Source organism: Schistocerca piceifrons, chromosome 7 (assembly GCF_021461385.2).
Source record: "Schistocerca piceifrons isolate TAMUIC-IGC-003096 chromosome 7, iqSchPice1.1, whole genome shotgun sequence".
Classification (NCBI taxonomy): domain Eukaryota; kingdom Metazoa; phylum Arthropoda; class Insecta; order Orthoptera; family Acrididae; genus Schistocerca; species Schistocerca piceifrons.
The window spans coordinates 231239598-231257690 of record NC_060144.1 but is presented as its reverse complement, the minus strand read 5'-3'; the positions used below and the strand labels follow the sequence as shown (position 1 = coordinate 231257690).

The 18093-nt window shown below is 34.9% G+C and overlaps 1 protein-coding gene across 1 annotated transcript; it reads right to left on the bottom strand.

Annotated features, from left to right (window-relative positions):
* Positions 1 to 9739: 9739 nt before the first annotated feature.
* On the bottom strand, positions 9740 to 11392 carry LOC124805583 (piggyBac transposable element-derived protein 4-like). Its single transcript, XM_047266149.1, has one exon. It carries the CDS (start codon positions 11390 to 11392, stop codon positions 9740 to 9742), a length of 1653 nt encoding a protein of 550 aa, XP_047122105.1.
* Positions 11393 to 18093: the final 6701 nt, after the last annotated feature.

Genomic DNA, 18093 nt, shown 5'->3' with positions numbered 1-18093 from the left:
AAGGTTAAGGAATAGTGGAATAGTCCTCCATTCGGATCTCCAGGAGGGGACTGCAAAGGGGGAAGTTAAAACAAGAAAAATATTGAATAATCAACGAATGGATAACGGTCTACGAGTCGGGGCGTCGAATGTTAGAAGCTCGAACGTGGTCGGGAAACTAGAAAATCAGGAAATGGAAATGCAAAGGCTCCATCTAGATATAGTAGGCGTCAGTGAAGTGAAATGGAAAGAATACAAGGCTTTCTGGTCAGATGAGTATAGGGTAATATCAACAGCAAAAGAAAATGGTATAATGATAGTAGGACTCGTTATGAATAGGAAGGTAGGGCAGGGAGTGTGTTACTGTGAGCAATTCAGTGACTATGTTGTTCTTACCAGAATCGACAGCAAACCAGCACCAACGACGATAGTTCAGGCATACAAGCCGACGTCGTAAGATGAAGATGAAGACGAAGAGATAGAGAAAGTGTGTAAGGATTTTGAAAGGGTAATACAGTATGTAAAGGGGACGAAAATCTGATGGCCATGGGGGACTGGAATGCAGTTGTAGGGGAAGGAGTAGAAGAAAACGTAACAGGAGAATATGGGCTTGGAAAAAGAAATGAGAGAGGAAAAAGACCAATTGAGTTCTGTAACACGCTTCAGTTAGTAATAGCGAATACCCTGTCCAGGATTTACAAGAGGAGTAGGTATACTTGGAAATGGCCAGGTGATACAGGAAGATTTCAGGTAGATTACACCACTGTCAGACAAAGATGCTGAAATCAGATACTGGATTGTAAGACGTACCTAGGACCAAATGTAGACCGAGATCACAATATAGTAGAGATGAAGAGTAGACTGAAGCTTAAGACATTACTGAGGAAGAATCGATACGTGAAGAAGTGGATACGGAAGTACTAAGGAATGACGAGATAAGATTGAAGTTTTCTAAGGCTATAGATACAGCAATAAGGAAGAGCTCAGTAGGCAGTACAAAATTGTTCAAATGGCTCTGAGCACTATGGGACTTAACATCTGAGGTCATCAGTCCAGACCATAGTACTACTTAAACCGAACTAACCTAAGGACATCACACACATCCATGCTCAAAGCAGGATTCCAACCTGGGATTGTAGCAGTCGCGTGCTTCAGGACTGAAGCGCCTAGAACCGCTCGGCCACAGCGGCCGGCAGTAGGCAGTACAGTTGAAGAGGAATGCACTTCTCTAAAAAAGGGCCATCACAGAAATTGGGAAGGAAAACCTAGGTACAATGAAGGTAACTGCGAAGAAACCAAGGGTAGGAGAAGAAATACTTTAACTGATCGGTGGAAAGAGGAAACACAAAAATGTTCCAGGAAACTAAGGAATACAGAAATACGAGTCCAAGTCCCTGAGGAATGTAATAAATAGGAAGTGCTGGGAAGGTAAGACGAAACGGCAGCAGGAAAATTGTGAAGACAGCGGAAAAGAAATGACTGTTGGAAGGACAGACTCAGCATACAGGAAAGTCAAAACAACCTATGGTGACATTAAAAACAAGGGGGGTAACATTAAGAGCGGAACGGGAAATGCACTGTTAATTGCAGAGGAGAGAGTCGATAGGTGGAAAGAATATATTGAAAGTCTCTATCTGATGGAGAAGTTTAGTGTGATGTGATTTAGAAGAGATCCAGTAATAGAATGGGAATTTAAAAGAGGATTGGAGGACCTAAGATCAAATAAGGCAGAAGGGATAGTTGACATTCCATCAGAATTTCAAAAATCATTCAGGGAAAGGAAGTGGCAACAAAATGACTCTTCATATTGGTGTGTAGAATGTATTAGTCTGGCTACGTACCATCTGACTTTCGAAAAAGCATCATCCACATAATTCAGAGGATGGCAAGAGCAGACAAGTGGGAGAAGTATTGAATAATCAGCTTAACAGATCATGCTTCCAAGTTGCTTACAAGAGTAAAATACAGAAGAATGCTAAAATGAGGATGCGCTAGATGACGATCAGTTTGGCTTTGGGAAAGGTAAAGGCACATGGGAGCTAATTCTGACATTGTGGTTAATAATGTAAGCAATCTTGACTGAAAGTGAAGAATTACATAATCTGCTGAATGGAATGAACAATCTAATAAGTACAGAGTATGGACTGAGAGTAAATCGAAGACAGATGAAGGTAATGAGTAGTAGAAATGATAACACTGAAAAACTTAATATCAGGATTGTTGGTCATGAAGTAGATGAAGTTAAGGAGTTCTGCTACCTGGGCAGAAAAAAAAAATGATGGACATAGCAAGGACATCAAAAGCTGACTAGATATGGTCAAGAAAGGCATTCCTCGCCAAGAGATGTCTACTGAACTATATAAATTGCGGAAGAAATTTCTGAGAATATACATCTGAAGCAGAAGAAATATATTGAATATATGTTTAATTTAATTGATGAAAGGAGAAAATACAAAAATGCAGTAAATGAAGCTGGCAAAAAGGAATACAAACGTCACAAAAATGAGGACGACAGGGAGTGCAAAATGGCTAAGCAGGGATGGCTAGATGACAAATGTTAGGATGTAGAGGCACATATCACTAGGCCTACGATACCACCTACAGGAAAATTAAACAGATCTATGGAGAAAAGAGAACGACTTTCATGAATATCGAGAGCTCAGATGGAAACCCAGTATTAAGCAAAGAAGGGGAAGCAGAAAGGTGGAAGGAGTATATAGAGGGTCTATACAAGGGCGTTCTTCTTGAGGACAATATTATGGAAATGAAAGAGGATGTAGATGAAGATGAAGTGGGAGATATGATATTGCGTGAAGAGTTTGACAGAGCACTGAAGGACCTGAGTCGAAACAAGGCCCTGGGAGTTGACAACATTCCATTAGAACTACTGATAGCCTTGGGAGAGCCAGTCCTGAGAAAACTCTACCATCTGGTGAGCAAGATGTATGAGACAGGCGAAATATCCTCAGACTTCAAGAAGAATATAACAATTCCAATCAGGTGTTGACAGATGTGAAACTTACCGAACTATCAGTTTAATAAATCACAGCTGCAAAATACTAACACGAATTCTTTACAGACGAATGGAAAAACTGGCAGAAGCCAACCTCGTGGAAGATCAGTTTCGATTCTGTAGAAATATTGGAGCACGTGAGGCAATACTGACCTTACGACTTATCTTAGAATATAGATTAAGAAAAGGCAAACCATCGTTTCTAGCATTTGTAGACTTAGAGAAAGCTTTTGACAATGTTGACTGGAATACTCTCTTTCAAATTCTAAAGGTAACAGGAGTAAAATACAGGGAGCGAAATGCTATTTACAATTTGTACAGGAACCAAATGGCAGTTATAAAGGTCGAGAGGCATGAAAGGGAAGCAGTGGTTGGGAAGGCAGTGAGACAGGGCTGTAGCCTATCCCCAATGTTATTAAATCTGTATATTGAGCAACCAGTAAAGGAAACAAAAGAAAAATTCATATTAGGAATTAAAATCCATGGAGAAGAAATAAAACCTTTGAGGTTCGCCGACGACATTGTAATTCTGTCAGAGACAGCAAAGGATTTGGAAGAGCAGCTGAAAGGAAAGGATAGTGTCTTGAAAGGAGGGTATAATATGAACATCAACAAAAGCAAAACGAGAATAATGGAATGTAGTCGAATTAAATCGGGTGATGCTGCCGGAATTAGGAAATGAGACACTTAAAGTAGTAAAGGAGTTTTGCTATTTGGGGAGCAAAATAACTGATGATGGTCGAAGTAGAGAGGTTATAAAATGTAGATTGGCAATGGCCATGAAAGCGTTTCTGAAGAAGAGAAATTTGTTAACATGGAGTAGAGATTTAAGTGTCAGGAAGTCGTTTCTGAAAGTATTTGTATGGAGTGTAGCCATGTATGGAAGTGAAACATGGACGTTAAATAGTTTAGACAAGAAGAGAATAGGAGCTTTCGAAATGTGGTGCTACAGAAGAATGCTGAAGATTAGATGAATACACTAAGCAGATTCAGAAGGATGTAGGTTGCAGTAGGTACTGGGAGATGAAGAAGTTTGCACAGGATAGAGTGGCATGGACAGCTGCATCAAACCAGTCTCTGGACTGAAGACCACAACAACAACAGCGTCTGAAGTACGGCATTATATGGTACTGAAACATGGACTGTGGGAAAACCAGAACAGAAGAGAATCGAAGCATTTGAGATGTAGTGCTACAGACGAATTTTGAAAATTAGATGGACCCATAAGGTAAGGAATGAGGAGGTTCTTTGCAGAATCGGAGAGGAAAGGAATGTGTGGAAAACACTGAAAACTAGAAGGGATAAGACGATAGGAAATGCAATTGCAAAGAATAGGTTTATTTATTTTTATATTTACAGTCGATGGATTGAGAGGCTTAGTATTAGCAAATTCGTCAAATATGATTCAAATGGCTCTGGGCACTATGGGACTTAACGTCTGTGGTCATCAGTCCCCTAGAGCTTAGAACTACTTAAACATAAGTAACCTAAGGACATCATACACATCCATGCCCGAGGCAAGATTCGAACCTGCGACTGTAGTGGTCACACAGTTCCAGAATGAAGCGCCTAGAACCACATGGCCACACCGGCTGGCAGCAAATTCATCCCTCGAGATTTAACTACATATTACATAATAGCCCTCTTCCACTATGTATTATCCATAGGAGCAGTATTGGCAATCATAGCGGGTGTTACCCTCTTTTTACTGAGCAAACCATGAACAATATACGATGAAAATTTCAGTTAACGATTATGTTTATGGAGTAAACCTGACCTTCTTCCCTCAACACTTCCTAGGATTTGCAGGAATACCACGATGACATTCTGACCACCCAGACGAATACACATCATGAAATGTAGTGTCAAAAATTGGAAAAACAATTTCTATTGCAGTAATCGTTGTATTTATTGTAATTGTATGAGAAATATTGGTTACAAATCGAGCAATCATATTTAGAGCTAATATAAGTAGATCAACGGAATGGTTACAAAATAATCCACCTACAGAACATATCTGCTTAGAATTACCATTAATTTCTAGATTTTAATGTGGCAGATTAGTGTAGTAAATTTAAGCTTTACAAATAAAGGTCTGACCTTTTATTAAAAATTTTCCATGGCGACATAGTCCAATTTATCACTTCAAGATTGATCTTCACCATTACTGGAGCATTATCATTCTTCAATGACCATACTATAGTTGTACTATTTCTAATTACAATAATTGTAGGCTACACTCTATGATATACTCTATTTATTGCTTACACAAACGGAAATATACTTCATGGACACTTTATTGTTGCTTCCCTCACTACGACTATTATATTCTCTTAACGACTTAGTAGACCCTATAATCACAATTAAAACAATAGGACGACAATGATACTGATGATATGAATACTTAGGCTTTATAGACGTAGAATTTGACACATACATAACACCAGAACAAGATGTAGAAAACGATGGATTTCGACTACTAGATGTACATAATCGGACAGTTCTATCTAAAAATACAGAAATGCAAGTATTAACAGGATATTCAGATGTTCTACACTCATAAGAGCACCTGCTCTAGGAGTTAAATTGATGCCACCCTGGGTCGCCTAAGTCAAGGAACATTTACAATAAATCTGCCTGCACTATGTTTCGATCAATGCTCACAAATTTGTGGAGCAAATGACAGATTTATATTAATTGCAATTGAAATAACTTCAGTAAATTTATTTATCAAGTGATTATCTAAGATAAATTAAGGAGTTAGTTAAAGTATATAACATTAGAGTGTCAATCTAAACTAACTAAATAATTAGTTCACCTTGAAACATCAGATGACTGAAAGTAAGTACTGGTCTCTTAAACCAAATAACAATAAATTAACGCCTTCTTGTGATGGGGAAATTTAATGCATGCCCGCAAATATTTCTGCTCATATGATTCTCTCTATTTGTTATATATTCAGCCACTTTAATTCTATTTAATGAAAAAAACTTTTACTCCTTTAAGCCAAATCTTATTAAAAGGCTGAAAAATGAACAATTCAGATAAAAATCTAACCTGAAAACGATAACAAACCTATTCTCAGTATTTGATCCACTACTAAAATCTTTAATTTATTATTAATTTGAACTAGATTATTTCTAGGGCTATTATTAATCCCATCAATATTTTGGCTTACACATTCATAAATTAATATTATTTCAAATAAGCTACATTTAACCTTACATAACGAATCTAAAATATTATTAGTGTCAAAATCCTTCATTGGGACAACATTAATCTTTATTTCAATTTTCATTACAATATTATTCAATAATATCTTAGGATTATTGCCTTATATTTTTCCAGAACAAGACATTTACCATTAACATTCACAATCACTTTACCTGTATGATTAAGATTTCTACTATATGGATGACTTAATCACACAAATCATATAATAACACTCCTTCAAGGTACCCCATATGTACTAATTATTTATGGTACTAATTGAAACAATTGTAAATGTTATCTGACTAGGTACATTAGCAGTACAACTAGCGGAATTTATGATTGCTGGACACTTATTATTAACCTTATTAGGAAATACAGGGCCTTCCTTAGCAATAAATTTAATTTTATCATTGACAATTGGACAAATACTATCATTAATCCTAGAATCAGCAGTAGCTATAAAGCAGGCTTACGTTTTCTTAATTTTAAGGACTTTATATTCTAGAGAATTGTACTAAACTTAAATTAGAAACACAAACCACACATTCCACTTAGTAGATTACAGACCTAGGCCATTGTCAGAACCAACTGGAGCAGTAGTTCTAGTATCAGGATTAGCAAAATGATTCCATCTATTTAATATCAGCCTATTCATAATTGGATATGTAGTTTGAGAAGGTACGTATCAAGGATTACATACAGGATTTGTATCCATTGGATTATGATAGGGAATAGTTTTGTTTATTGCATCACAAGCTTTTTCCTTTGTTATCATTCTTCTGAGCTATTTTAAGCAGTAGACTAGCGCCAACCATTTAATTTACGAATATCATGACCCCCAATAGCAATCCAACCATTTAATTGAATACAAATTTCATTACTTAGTATAGTTATTCTTTTAGCCTCTTTGGCAACAGTAACGTGTGTCCACCACAGTGTAATAGAATCTAATGATACACAGCCACTAAAAGGTTTATTCTTCACAGCGCTATTAGGATTATATTTCAGAATAATTCAAGCATGTGAATATTGAGGAGCCCCTTTTACCATTGCAGATGCAGTACATGGATCAACATTCTTTCTTGCAACAGGATTCAATGTACTTCATGTAATTATTGGAACAACCTTTTTAACAACATGCTTACTTCGACATTCAATGGGTCAATTCCCACCAAGATATTACTTTGGATTTGAAGCAGCAGCATGGTATTGACACTTCACAGAATTACTATGATTATTCCTATATGTAGCAGTTATATATGAGGTACATAATTGTTTTTCTAGTATAAATAGTATATTTGTCTTCCAAACAAATAGATTGATATAAAACATGAAAACCAATCCCATTCCTACCTACAAGATATTTTATTAGATTTATTATTCCGATAATCATTAGAATCCTCACAACAGCACTAACTAGAAAAAATATCACCATTTGAATGTTGATTCGATGGGAAAAGATCAGCATGAATATCATTCACCCGGCAACTCCTCTTAATTGCTGTAATTTTCGTAATCTTTGATGTAGAAATTACATTAATTCTGCCAATTGTAATTATTTTATAAACACCAGACATTATAATCTGAATAGTCTCAACAATATTCTTCAATTTACTCCTAATAGGAGGCCTATATCACGAATGAAATCAATGAGCTCTACAATAAGCAGAATAAAAGGTTGTAGATAACTGTAAAATTTAGGTTGTATTGAAAATGTTTTGATATGATCAATCAACCTAAAATAGAATAAGCATCGAAATATTGTTGTCAGTTTCGAGTTGAAGGGTTGGTAAATAAAGTACCCTACTTCTTCTTTAACTGAACCCTAAACGAGGTATAGTACTGTTAATAACATAATTAACTATAAAGTTTCCATTAAGGAAATGTAAAGCCAATGTGAAAGCTGCTAATTTTTTATATTATTGGTTAAACTCCATTAACAGTTCTAACAAGTATATAGTTTAAACAAAAGATTATATTTTCACTGTAAAAATAATATAAATTATATTCATAAATACCTAAAATTTAAAATATTTCCTTGACCTCTTCATTGTCATGCTCTAATTATATGCTATGTAGTTACAAGAAAAAGATTACCACTAAAATAAATATTCAAAACATAATACAAGATAAAACATAAAATTTGAGTCATATCGAATTGTATATAATTAAGTAAATAAATAAGTACTCTACACTACTAATTCACCCAGCCATAATCAAAAGACTTTGGTGAATAATAACCCAACTATCAGGGTGTATGTCTATCAAACATAGTTGAAAGAATAGTATAAATTATATAGTGCCAGCCAATCTAACAAAAGTCAGAATTGTCAACGAAAACAATTACAAACAAAATCAAACTTAGAAATAAAGTAAACCAAATAATCACATAAAAACAACATTAATTGTTAAAAATTGTAATTAATGAAGTTAAGCAATCACATGTGGAATAAGAAAAATTAATCAAGACAAAAGGCTATCGCCAGAAACAGCATCAAATAATAAACCAATTATATCAAATGAAACATAATAACCCTTATCATCAAATGAAAATGTAGATCAAAAATTATTATCCCCAGATATTGAATAATAAAATAAACGAAAATAATAAGAAGCAGTTAAACCCACAGAAAAATTAAAGAATTAATTCAACTTAAACAAATCATCTCAAGAATTAAATTCTTTGAATAAAACTCAACCAAAAAAGGTGTACCACATAAAGATAAACAAAAAACTTAAAACACAGAGAAGTTAAATATATAATATTAACAATAGAACCTATAAAACGAATATCCTCAGAATCCTTTCAAGTATGAGTTATGGAACTTCCACACATACATAATAACACTTTAAAGCATGAGCCAACAAATGAAAGAATGCAAGCTTTCGATAATCTATAACCTAAATTTTCATTAGTAAACCAAGTTGCCTCAATGTAGAAAGAGCAACAATCTTCTTTAAATCAAACTCAAAACTCTTCTCCCATTCAGGCCATAAACATAGTTATGCAAAACATTAAAAGTAAAAATCAAAACAGTTTAAAACCCTAATATTGGTCTAAAATGAATTAATAAATAAACCCAAGCAGTAACAAGAGAAGACAAATGGACTAATGCAGAAATAAGAGTAGGTGCTCCTATGGCAGCAGAAAGTCAGGAAAAGAAAGGAATCTGAGTTCTCTTAGTTGTACCAGCTAAAACAATTAACACTCTCTGTACCAGGCCTATTTTATGCACCCGTCCCTAGAAACCGGGCAATTTTACCAATATTAAAAAAATTACTGCATCAAATCTACTGTTTGGATTGTGGCAAATTTGGTACCATCTTGAAGCTGCACATTTCTACTTTAATTCTGAGTGAAAGAAACTACTTTACAATGCACAGCTTTAAGGTACAGTTATAGAAATCACTTAGATGTTTTAAGAATTTAGAAAAAGTCATACGAATAAGGGAATACAATTGTGATTTATTTTTAACCAAAATTGTGGCACTACATTACATGTTTCTGATAGTATACAGTATTACATATAAATTTCACACAGAATCATATTGTTTTTTAGTGTGGAAAATTTTAAAGCAAGGTTCCAGGCAGAGTGCAACGCCACACTGTTCACATTCGTATCGTGTCTCTTTGCGAGAAGCCTTGCCACTCTGTTTCTTGCTCCTGGAACTGCACACGTGACACACACGAGCAGCATACTTCTTAGTAGTTGCAGGTATGTGCTGCAAAAAATGTCTCTTTGTTAGCCGACCTACAGTTCCTTCATTTCTTGGAATGAATTCAAGTGTGTCGTCTTCAACAAGCTGAACTGCAAGCACTGTTATAAAGTCTGTTATTGTAATTTTCTTCCTGTGCACTGCATTGTACAGCCAAAATGCATTTGATACTCCCATAAGCAGCAAATGGAAATATAATTTTCGCCACCATTTCACAGTTCTGTGCTGGAACGGATTGTACTGCAGGCGTTGGTCTCCAATATCCACTCCAATTTTATTGAGGTTGTAATCAAGTACCTGAAGTGGTTTCAATACTACAGACCCATTTCTCTTAGTATGCGTACCAAATGTTGCTTGATGCCTTGTAGACAATGTATACACATCTCTCTTATCTTTCCACTTCATTGCCAATACATTATCTTTACGCCGAAAAGACATTTCGCCCTTTTTCAGCTTAGCAGATACTAAATCTTTAGGCAATCCTTTCCTGGATTTGTTCACAGTACCAACAGCTCCAGTGCCTTTCTCTGCCAGTTGCTGAAATAGCTCTGGACTGGAATAAAATCGATCTAAATACACAGTGTGGCCTTTGTTCAGCAAGCTGCTGTCAGACAACAATCGCAAAATAACCGCAGACGAAGAATTGTCAACAATATGCTTACCAGCATAAACTTCAAAATTTACAACATAGCCACTACTGGCTTCAGCAACAGCATATACTTTCAGTCCATACTTATGAGGCTTATTTTGCATGTAAACACGGAAACTCACACGACCTCGAAATGGGCAAATTCCTTCATCAATTGTCACTTTTTCTGAGGGACGATATGCCTGGATACATCGCTCCTTCAAATTATTATAATATGGCAAAACTTTGTAAAGTGGATGAAATCCATCTTCGCCTGGTTTTTTCTGATTTGAATTGTCAACAAGATGCAAGCATGACAGTATCTGAGTGAAACGCAAACGGCTCATGACATGGGGACAAAAGTTACAACTAAGAACAGGATTAGTGCTCCAATGGTCCGCAATTTTGGGCTTTTTCGAAACACACATGTGGAAAATAATACCCAAGAAACGCCTCATCTCACTTATAGTCACTGGCTTCCACGAACTCAAAACTGAATGGGGCTTCAGATTATTTCCTCTTCTTTTCTTCTGTATTGTCTGTGATGCATACAAATTTGTCTGTCTCTTGAGTTCATTTACGTCACTGTCAGTAAGGAACACTTTACTGCAATCCAGTACAGAACTCGACTCATCAATATCCACTAGTATCTGCCTGGGTGTCGTGTTGACAGGCAGAGGTCGGTAGGTGTCAACTGCAGTCCACTCACTGTCTTTCGGATACGGCACAGCTGCTGGATTTGAAGCAACACCTTCAACATCATTCTCGTCTTCATCTGAAGACAAACTGTCATCAATCTCGTCTTCTAAAAAGAATATCACATTATGTGTAACTACATACATCGTTTACACATGTTCAACAGATATGTGCGTACTGCACAATTACGTGGAAAATTCGGAAATACGTACCTTCAAACACACCATTGCATTCAGAATCGTCTGAATCACTCTCTACATTATCCAGAGTGTCGCTATGATTGATCAAATCCGCAATTTCTGCGTCTGATAAACCGCGCCGAAACATGATGACAAACAACTGAATGATATACAGACTGAGAACGCAAAGATAAGTTTTAACATGAATTACAGCGCTGCCGTGACATCTATGGACGCATTTTGTTAATAAACATCTGAAAAACGTATAGCGCTGGCCAAACCCGTAGAAATAACGTTGCAGTGTTTTGAATGAAATTAAATGTAGCGGCCCGTAAATTTTACGGGCTTGGTGATTTTCGCGCGATCCCAGGCCCGTAAATTTTACGGGCTTGGCGCTTAGAGTGTTAATATAGTAATAAGCTTTATTTCAAAGGAACTCAAAATAAAGTCATAATAATAAATATAATTCCAACCACCGAAATATGACATTCAAGAAACAGAAATTAAAATAGCAGCATCACCAATCCGATTGGACAAAGCAGTTAATACAGCAGCATTACAAGACTTTAGATTTTGATAATAAATAACTAAACAAAAGAAACCAGCCCAAAACCATCTCAACCTAGAAAAATTCTAATCAAATTAGGACCAATCATCAAAAATCCTATTGAAAGAATAAATATTAAAACAATAACAATAAATCGATTTATGTTTTTCTCACCTGATAAATAATCCTCTCTGCAAATAGTTACCAAAGAAGCAATATTTATAACAAAAGACACAAAAATAAGAGATATTTAATCCAAAATTTAAGTTGTCACAACCATAGAACCATTTAAATAAAAAAGTTCTCACTCAACAAAAATTCTATGATTAAATAGTAAATAATAAATACCCAAAATAAAAATTATAGTTCAAGAAAAAATAAAAAATCTTACAGAACTAACTGAAGATAAATACACATTGGAAAACTTCATATCATTGATCCCACAAAACAATATTTTTAATTAAAATACTTAAGCTTTTTAAACAAAGAAATGTACACCCCTTAAACAAAGAATATTTAAAGGGAATCAATGTAAATGGTAAAGATGAATCTCCCAAAACTAACAATTAGTATAAACCTCAGTATAATAAACACCATACTGAGAATAAGAATATATTCTTTCATTAATTTCAACAGCTGTAAAAAAGGTAAAAAATTGAATCAAAAATCGAAAATAGGATCAAGACATAATTCTACTTAATAATCTCAATTCACATACCAAATTTAATGAAAGAGGAGCAGTCATAATTGATGTTTTTAAAAGAAATGACCACAAAGCCATTCTAGGTGTTTAATTAATTATACCCTTGTTAATTAATAATCTCTATCTACCTAAGCACTCATAAATAATACAAAATAAACCAGAAGAACATAAACCATGACCAACCATTAATGAAAGTGAGCCTATACAACCTCATCAATTTATCTTTAATAATCCATCAATAAACATTCTTATATGAAAACCAGCACCAAACCATATCAATCCAGAAAGGACTTCAAATCAACTTGCCAAAACAGATAAATCTAACAATATCTCCACTTGATTAGCCTAAGGATAATCAGAAATAATTAAAGTGACTACGCCAAATAAGAAATAACCTTCAAAACATGGAATATACCTAACTTCAACAAAACGCAAGCAAGAATCATTCTACGACAAATAGGGACGTTTACATGTGCCTTAGGTAGCCAATGGTGAACCAATAACATAGGCATCTTAACTAAAAAAACATAAATTATGAAAAAACGTAAAGTAATTAGAACCAAAATCAGTCAACAAAGGAAAATATATATTATTTTCAAAATCTTAAACCTTAAATAAAGCTAGCAATAAAGGTAATCTAACAACTAAAGTATAAAAAATTAAATAAACACCAGCCTGTAAGCGCTCAGGTCGATAACCTCAACCTAAAAGTTATGTAATAACCAATATAGCCTCAAAAAATATACAAAGAAAGAAGGCTTAGTCTGGCAAATGAACAGTAAAGCATAATTATTAAAATTAAAACTGTAAAAACAGAAATAATAGAATGATATGAAGTTAAATAAACTGAACTTGTAGCAGTAATTATTAATGAACATATTCAACAACTCAACAATATCAAACTAAAAGAAAAATAATCAATACCAAAATAATATCTTACCTTATTTAAGTGAGTATAAGAATACACACAAATTATAAAAACAAAACTTGACAGGAGCATTAAAGAATGGACCAACCATCAACAATTATTTAGTAAACAATGAAGGATAAAAAAAACCATAAATAAATATTTTAACATAAAGACATTCCAAAAGAATTTAAGAAATCATTACCATGAGATCGAATTATTGGAACCAGGATAGAAAGTCATAAAGCTCCCTCACAAATAGAAAAAAACTAAAAAAAGAAACAGGAAAAAATAATCATAAACAAATTCAGTAAGCAAAATAATAATTAGTACAAATAAAGAAAGAACAATATATTTCAATCTCAAATGCGCCGTTAATCACGCTTTACATTTAGAAGAAAAAACATAATCACCAGTAAGATAAAACAAAAAAGTAGTAAAAGCAACGATTTTAAAGAATATTTTTAATAGATTGTAAACCGGAAATAAGTCTACCTCCCAATTTCAAAACTTTCCATCATCGGTCCCCAAAACCGATATTTTATTGAAGTAACACCTGAAATGATTAAAATAATAATTACACCACTATCAAATGTAATAAATACTAAAAATTAGTTATCTCTCCTAATTAGATTTTATTTTTAAGGATGTAAATATTTGTGAAATGCAAAGAATTGCATGGCAGTGCTGCATAGGGTGACTTATTAGCAATTCAAATTAGCTTTTAGGAGAGAGAAATTCTTGCTAACGATAGAGGGAAGAAAAAAAGAATTTAATACAAGATAGTATTAAAAATCAGTGGCGAATTCAGACAGTGCTTGACATGTGATTAGCTGGCGTTTCTCATGAAGAGATGACGTATCAGAATGCGATATCTCCTTGGAATTCTCTCACACTTCTCAGGGAGATGTGATAAATTTCATAACTGGCGGATTCTTGGTGGATCGGACTTTTCATGAAGGCTTGGTGGAGTGCAGATGATGTAGTACTTTACTACCTTGGGAACTGGTGCATTGAAATTAGTTGTGCCAGGCACACTTCACATTTATGTTTCTGTAGCAGCTGTGAACTTACTGGCTAGATTTAGTCATGTTGAAAGCAACAGTGGATTAGACACGTTTGCATTTGCAATGAAATGCTAATTCTTCTCCAGAAGCGTTGGTGATCCACATGTAATAAAGTCCAGTGTAGATGATAAGTTGTTTTATTAGAATACAACTCATTCAAAATGAGGGCTTTATTATAACAGTTATTTCTCATCAGTTTTCTCTTGTTATTCGCTGTAAGTGGATGCACTTTGGAGTTTCTCATACAGGCCACATGTCTTTGTACTGCATAAACTTCTATTGTAAGATGATTAAAATTTATGTCTCTACATTTTCTATATATTTGCTATAGTCGGTATGGGGAGAAATGGATCTAAATTTTCCTATATATTTCGATTTTCATAAAAACCTGAAAAAAATATGTGCAGGCTAAAATGTACATGAAGATTCTTTTCTATGCAATCTTTCCTATGATTTGTATTATACTATCACAGTTATGACGCTGTAGATGTCACAACGGATGAATATGCAGTATTATCATAACATATACATTCTAGATATAAAAACTATCTGTTCTGTAAAAAGTGAGAGCACAAATGTCCAGCACAAAATGCTCTTAAGCGAAATTTAGAACAGAACACAGTTTTTAAACATTGCATGCAAATTAAGATCGTAATTTTAAATATGTTTTATCATGATTTTGTTCTTTACTACAATAGTTGTAGATCTCACAACTGATGTTGTTAATGCTTATGATGGTGATCATGATCTTGCAGAATACATTTAAAACCCTACCGAACATTACAGTGAATGTTTATAAAAATTCTATAAGAATGATTTCCGACTTATTGTATGATAAAGAAAAAATGCACTGTCAAAATTTAGTAATGTTCATGCAGTAAAATTTACATTTGGAGTATTTTTGTTTGATTGGTCGTTTTTTTCCTTCCTCTCTGTAATATACTACAGAAAAAAAAATTCTGCTAATTCCTTATAGTGACGAAATTCCACTCTCGTTGCTGAATTCATAGCAATCACCATGCAGGTTGAAATAGCTGATGAAAGACATTGACCTGCACTCAAAACTTGTCTTACGTGCATAGTTTAAAGAAAGGAATGTACGACATTCATGAAGCCAATTTAGCTGATCTGATTATATATTCAAAAGTAATTCAGATTATAAATATATATTAAAAGTATTTTATAAGGGCTCCAAGTATCCAAGGGATGGTCTACAGTCTAAAAAGAACTGAGATGACAGAAGCATTCACAAAAATATATTAATGTGGGAAGCTAATGCAAAGATGGAAGATTAATCACTATGCATCGTTACTTACATTGGGAGTATTTCAATAAAATAATATGTTTAACGTTCCACAGAGCAAGGTTCTTCCAAATGGATTAATTGATATGGTGCAAGGTCTAGCAAGTGAGTACAAGCACACATAATGTAAAACATTTAATGTGTCACTGGTTAATGTCAGATAATACACTTTTGTCTGAAGTGTGTAGTAAGATCAAGACTATAGATCCACAAATGACTAAATTCATATGCAGCAATTTTGATAGAATTAGCAAACACAATTTTCAAGAAATTCCTCACCAGAAACTGATATACCGAGACATTCAAAATTCGAGCAGTTCTGGACATACATCCGAGATTCTATCTGCTGGAAGAATTCATATTCTGACTTGCAACAAGAGTTTTCTGCAGCACAGGACTACGAGAGAATGAACACCCATCCACGTATGACGGGATCAGAAGCAAAGGGATAAATGTGAAATATCCCACAAAAATGAGATATGTGCATCTAACGCTTGGTAGGACGTGTAAGATTGTTGTGTCAAATGGATAAAAACGAAATTCCACTCTGTACTGCTCCATGGTAAAAAATAAAAAACTAGTTACAGGAAGTTACGAAACAGTTTCATTCTTGGAGTGTTATTCTCACTTTTTACGTTATATATTACCTACATAAACTATTTATGATGCATGTCATGTCATAGATGTCATATGCTAATAAAAAAGAGACGACTACGTTGCGACGATCCAGAATCACATTAAAATACATGCACAATAGTTTGACAGTACTTCGGTCTCTGTGAAAATTATGTTGACACAGAAAAGGAAGGGACGTCATTAACCAAAGCTTCCCTCAGTCTCAACCAAAGCCAAATTTCCTCCCGGATATACTAAAGTTTTTATTCACGACACAAGTCAGCGTAGTTGTTTTTATGAGCAGATTTAAACATCTTAAAACTGAAGAGACTGCAAACGTTGGGAATTTAAGGATATGGGACATGGATGAACTGACTAAACCACAGGTCGTACAGAGTTTCAGGGAGAGCATAAGGAAACAATTGACAGGGATGGGGGAAAGAAATACAGTAGAAGAAGAATGCGTAGCTCTGAGGGATGAAGTAGTGAAGGCAGTAGAGGATCAAGTAGGTAAAGAGACGAGGGCTAGTAGAAATCCTTGGGTAACAGAAGAAATAATGACTTTAATTGATGGAAGGAGAAAATATAAAAATGCAGTAAACGATGCTGGCAAAAAGGAATAGAAACGTTTCGAAAATGAGATCGACACGAAGTGCAGAATGTCTAAGCAGGGATGGCTAGAGGACAAATGTATCTATGTAGAGGCTTATCTCACTAGGAGTAAGATAGATACTGCCTACAGAAAAATTAAAGAGGCCTTTGGAGAAAAGAGAACCACTTGTATGAATATCAAGAGCGCAGATGGAAACCCAGTTCTAAGCAAAGAAGGGAAAGCAGAAAGGTGGAAGGAGTATATAGAGCGTCTATACAAGGGCGATGTTCTTGAGGACAACATTACGGAAATGGAAGAGGATGTAGATGAAGATGTAATGGGAGATACGATAGTGCGTGAAGAGTTTGACACAGCACCGAAAGACGTGAGTCGAAACAAGGCCCCGGTAGTAGAAAACATCCCATTAGAACTACTGACGGCCTTGGGAGAACCAATCCTGACAAAACTCTACCGTCTGGTGAGCAATATGTATGGGACAGGCGAAATATCCTCAGACTTTAAGAAGAATATAACAATTCCAATCAGGTGTTGACAGATGTGAAACTTACCGAACTATCAGTTTAATAAATCACAGCTGCAAAATACTAACACAAATTCTTTACAGACGAATGGAAAAACTGGCAGAAGCCAACCTCGGGGAAGATCAGTTTCGATTCTGTAGATATATTGGAGCACGTGAAGCAATACTGACCTTACGACTTATCTTAGAAGATAGATTAAGGAAAGGCAAACCTACGTTTCTAGCATTTGTAGACTTAGAGAAGGCTTTTGACAATGTTGACTGGAATACTCTCTTCCAAATTTTGAAGGTGGTAGGGGTAAAATACAGGGAGCGAAAGGCTATTTACAATTTGTACGGAAACCTGATGACAGTCATAAGAGTCGAGGGACATGAAAGGGAAGCAGTGGTTGG